General features: G+C 42.5%; 1 protein-coding gene across 4 annotated transcripts in view; it reads right to left on the reverse strand.

Moving 5' to 3' along the window:
• Nucleotides 1–3,701, reverse strand: part of LOC103468055 (neural cell adhesion molecule L1.1-like) — a 49,782-nt gene that overhangs the window by 15,499 nt on the left and 30,582 nt on the right. For all 4 annotated transcript variants that reach the window (XM_008414891.2, XM_008414893.2, XM_008414892.2 and 1 more), the window contains 4 exons: nucleotides 3,099–3,283; nucleotides 2,370–2,513; nucleotides 878–1,021; nucleotides 684–795 (listed from right to left, as the gene is read on the reverse strand). In XM_008414891.2, coding sequence (XP_008413113.1) covers nucleotides 684–795; nucleotides 878–1,021; nucleotides 2,370–2,513; nucleotides 3,099–3,283 — 585 coding nt within the window. The remainder of the gene's footprint in view (nucleotides 1–683; nucleotides 796–877; nucleotides 1,022–2,369; nucleotides 2,514–3,098; nucleotides 3,284–3,701) is intronic.

The raw sequence follows: 3,701 nt of genomic DNA on the forward strand, positions 1-3,701 counted from the left end.
TAGCATTAGCCTGACTAAAGTTATAACTAACTGTAGCGCCGTAGCGTTAGCCTGACTAAAGTTAACTGTGGCGCTTTAGCATTAGCATAACAAATGTGAATGATATTTTTATGTTTTCATGATGTTTGAAAACATAAAGCACTTTGAAAAGCCTCGTTGCTGAWATGTGCGGTACAAATAAACTTGATTGATATGATTAAAGCTTTAGCATTAGCGCAGCTAGCTTTAAAGTTAGCTGTTTCCACCACAGCTGAAACCATTTGTTTAGAGTTGCCTTTGATTAATAGCTATAAAATAGATGAATTCTTGTCCATTACAACTTTTCTCCCACTTTAATGTTTTTCTTTTTCATTATTTCTGTTTTTTTTTATCACTTTGAACTTCCTTCCTGCTAAAGTGTGCTGCACAAATAACTTTGACTTGACTTAAGTAGTATATATTTATACTATGTCTGGCAGTCATGAACTAAAACCCACAAATATGAATCCCAGAAACTAATCTGACAACATTTATTTAAGTATTTTTCTCTGGGTTTGTTCTGCATTTGGTGCTAAAAGTCATCAAATTTGTTGCATTTTATTTGCTTATTATCAGTGTGTGGAATCACTTTGGTCTACAGATCTTTAAATTCTCACCTTAATCTGAGTTATTCTGCTCTAGATTAAATTCTCTGTGCTTCTCACCATGTAATCTGAGGCCGGGGAGCAGCAAACGCCTCACAGTCCATGTTGACTTGTCCACCTTCAAACACTTTGTACACAATCCCATCAGAAGACAGGATCTGAGGCGGCAGCTCTGCGGGACAGAACCAGACTCAGCCACGCGCTCTGGAGCATGACAGTGATTTCATACGCAGCAGAGCGCGACGCGTCCCCACCGACGACAAACAGGTTGATGTTCTGCAGGATGGAGCCGTGAACGTTGGTGGCTTCACACTGATAGATGGCCGTGTCAGAAAGGACCACGTCCCTCAGGATCAGCGCGCTGCCGGCCACGCTGCGGCGGGGATCCTCGTCCACCGCTGCCCAGCAGAAAGAAAGATGGCGGAGGAGGAGAGAAGCAGAAACGATGAGGAGGGAACTGGTCCTGCTGCATCAGCTCTTTACTTCTAATCACAGTCGCATAAACGGTCCCAGAAGTTATCGCGATAAATGATAATGTTGTTTTGAGACCATTTTAAGGCAACATGAAGATAAATGCATAATAATAATAATACAAGAACACATTCTCAAAGATCAATCAACTTTAAATTCTAACAAACATTAACGCTGGAGCTGAAAGACATTTTAAATAAATACATAAAAAAACAGAAACAACAAATAAAACGAACTATGAAGACTGAAAACAACATTATTCTTCAAGTTGAGGCCAAAACTCCAGTCTGGAGACTTTTACCATCCAGTTTTTAGCAGAAACAATAAATCATGCAACTGGAAAGTATTAAGATGTTTTTAATTTTTCATGTGATTAACTGAATTATTGTTTATCGGGACACGTTTCTTTCTATCTTCTTTATTTCCTATTTTTCCCCGTTTGCTGTTTAGTGACTGAATTATTGCCACCAGGAGCCATTTGTTGCCTAATTCCCCGTTTTGAACAATCGTTTCTCCGCCCTCCATTCCTGGTCTGGGTCACCGTGGCAGAGAAACCTTTCATGCATGTCAGGTTGTTTTTATCTCGTGTGCTAGCTGTTTGTTTTTAGATGCTGCTGTTAATTCGGTCTGAACTGTTTTCTGTGCTCCATGTTTCTGTATTTATCTTATTTCAAACTATTTCCCTTTATGGACAATAAAATGTTTATCATCTTATTTTTCATTCTGGTCAGTTTTCTGTAGAAGCTTCTTTCTTTTCTTCATTTCTGTTATTTCATCGTTTTTTCTTGGATTCTTTGCTGATGTCACACATTGTTATCTTTAATTTATCTTCTTAGATAAAAATGTCTTCATCTTTTCTAGATTTTAAATCTTTTCTGTCTTTGTCTACTTTTGTTTCATCCTTTTCATTTTGATGTTTTTTAGTTTTTCCCTCTCCCTTCGTGTCTTCAGGTTTATATTTTCTCCGGGGGAAGCGTCTCTCTGGACGTTTATCTGAAACGTTTCTGTCTCTTATTTTGCTCTTCGGGACAGAAGTCAGACTGAGCGGCGCCACATCGTCTCTAATGTTTGTCTCGACCTTTAGATTACAGGATAAAGCGATTAAAGAGAAACTGGGTGAAAGGAAACGTTTCAGGTCTCTTGTTCCTTCAGAAAACTTCCTGTATGACTCTGTAAGTATTACAGTTTTATCTAACTGATCAGATAAATTGGTGTTTTTGGTTGTTTTAACGATAAATACTTGGTTTACAGTAACAAAATGAAGGTGTGTCCCACCTGTGAGCGGCTCGCCGTTGATTCTCCAGGTGATGGCGGGTGCAGGATTCCCCTTGGCCAGGCAGTCCAGCCTCACGGTCTCCCCCGGCGCGTACATCGGGTCAGGGGTCAGGTCTGAGAACTCCTTCACCCAGTAGGGAGCCGCTGGACGCACACAGACTTTACCGTCATAAACCACTCACAATAAGTGGCATTTAAGGCTTTGGTAACTAGAAAATAAGTGAACAAGGATCGAGAACCGTTTCTCAGAAGTTCGTTTGCTTATCGGCTCCTGCAACGTATTGTGACGCATTTGCGTGACGACGTGACGTAAACGCTCCGAGTTTTGCTTTAGAAAATATCCAAGATGGCGTCGGGGAAGAAGCGCGCCGAAGGATGTTTATAATTCACACAAAAATACGAAACCCGGCCCACGTGTACAAATATCTTACTTATGTTGTTTTAACATAAGAAAGAAAAACATGAACCTAATTCTGAAGGTGCGACTCGCTCAGAGAACGAAGCATAGAACTAGAATAAATAGATCGACCCGTTGTCACCGATACCGCATCCAGAATCTTTTTCAATATCAGGACCGATACAAATATTAATGTCTGATCGGTTTCTCCTTCAACTCTTCGACTCAAACCATATTTGTTTCGTCTCCTGATCGTCGTTTTTCACCTTTGACCTTCGGACTGAGGCATGCGGAGTCAGAGCGCTGAACCTGCTGAAACGTTTCTTTGTCACCTTTCACGGTGACGGTGAAGGAGTGCGTAGCATTCCCGTGGACGTTGTGCGCCCTGCACCGGTACTCGCCGTCGTCGTCCTCGGTGATGCTGTCGAAGTAAAGCCAGCGGTCGAAGCTGTCCAGCGAGGCGCTCGTGGTCTTCAGGTCACCGTCCGTCTTCTGCCACTCCACCCAGGGCGTCGGCCTGCAGAGACGCAGGGCGGGAAGAAGCGAAGCGACCTGATCAGCTCAGCGACGGGAGTCGGATATGAATAAAAGCAGGTAATCACAGGAATGAAGCAGACCGTCGGGTCATGTGGAGAACCCCAGGGCTCGATCCCAGGAGCCCTCTTTTTTAATATCTATACTAGCTCAGGTTATAACAGGAAATGCGATTAGCTGCCATCGCTATRGGGACGATACGCAGCTCYACATCACTGRACCGTCCAATCACTGAACAGATCTRTGGATCTGAACAGAAACAAAACTGAAATTATCATCTTTGGACCTAAAGAGGAACAATCTAGAGTTATAGATCTAGAGTCAATGCACAGCTTCAGTTATTACAGCTGGTAACCAGACATCAGGCTGACCTCTGACCTCTGACCTGACCCTTCAGTTCC

This window comes from Poecilia reticulata, linkage group LG7, assembly GCF_000633615.1.
Source record: "Poecilia reticulata strain Guanapo linkage group LG7, Guppy_female_1.0+MT, whole genome shotgun sequence".
In the NCBI taxonomy this organism is placed as follows: Eukaryota; Metazoa; Chordata; class Actinopteri; order Cyprinodontiformes; family Poeciliidae; genus Poecilia; species Poecilia reticulata.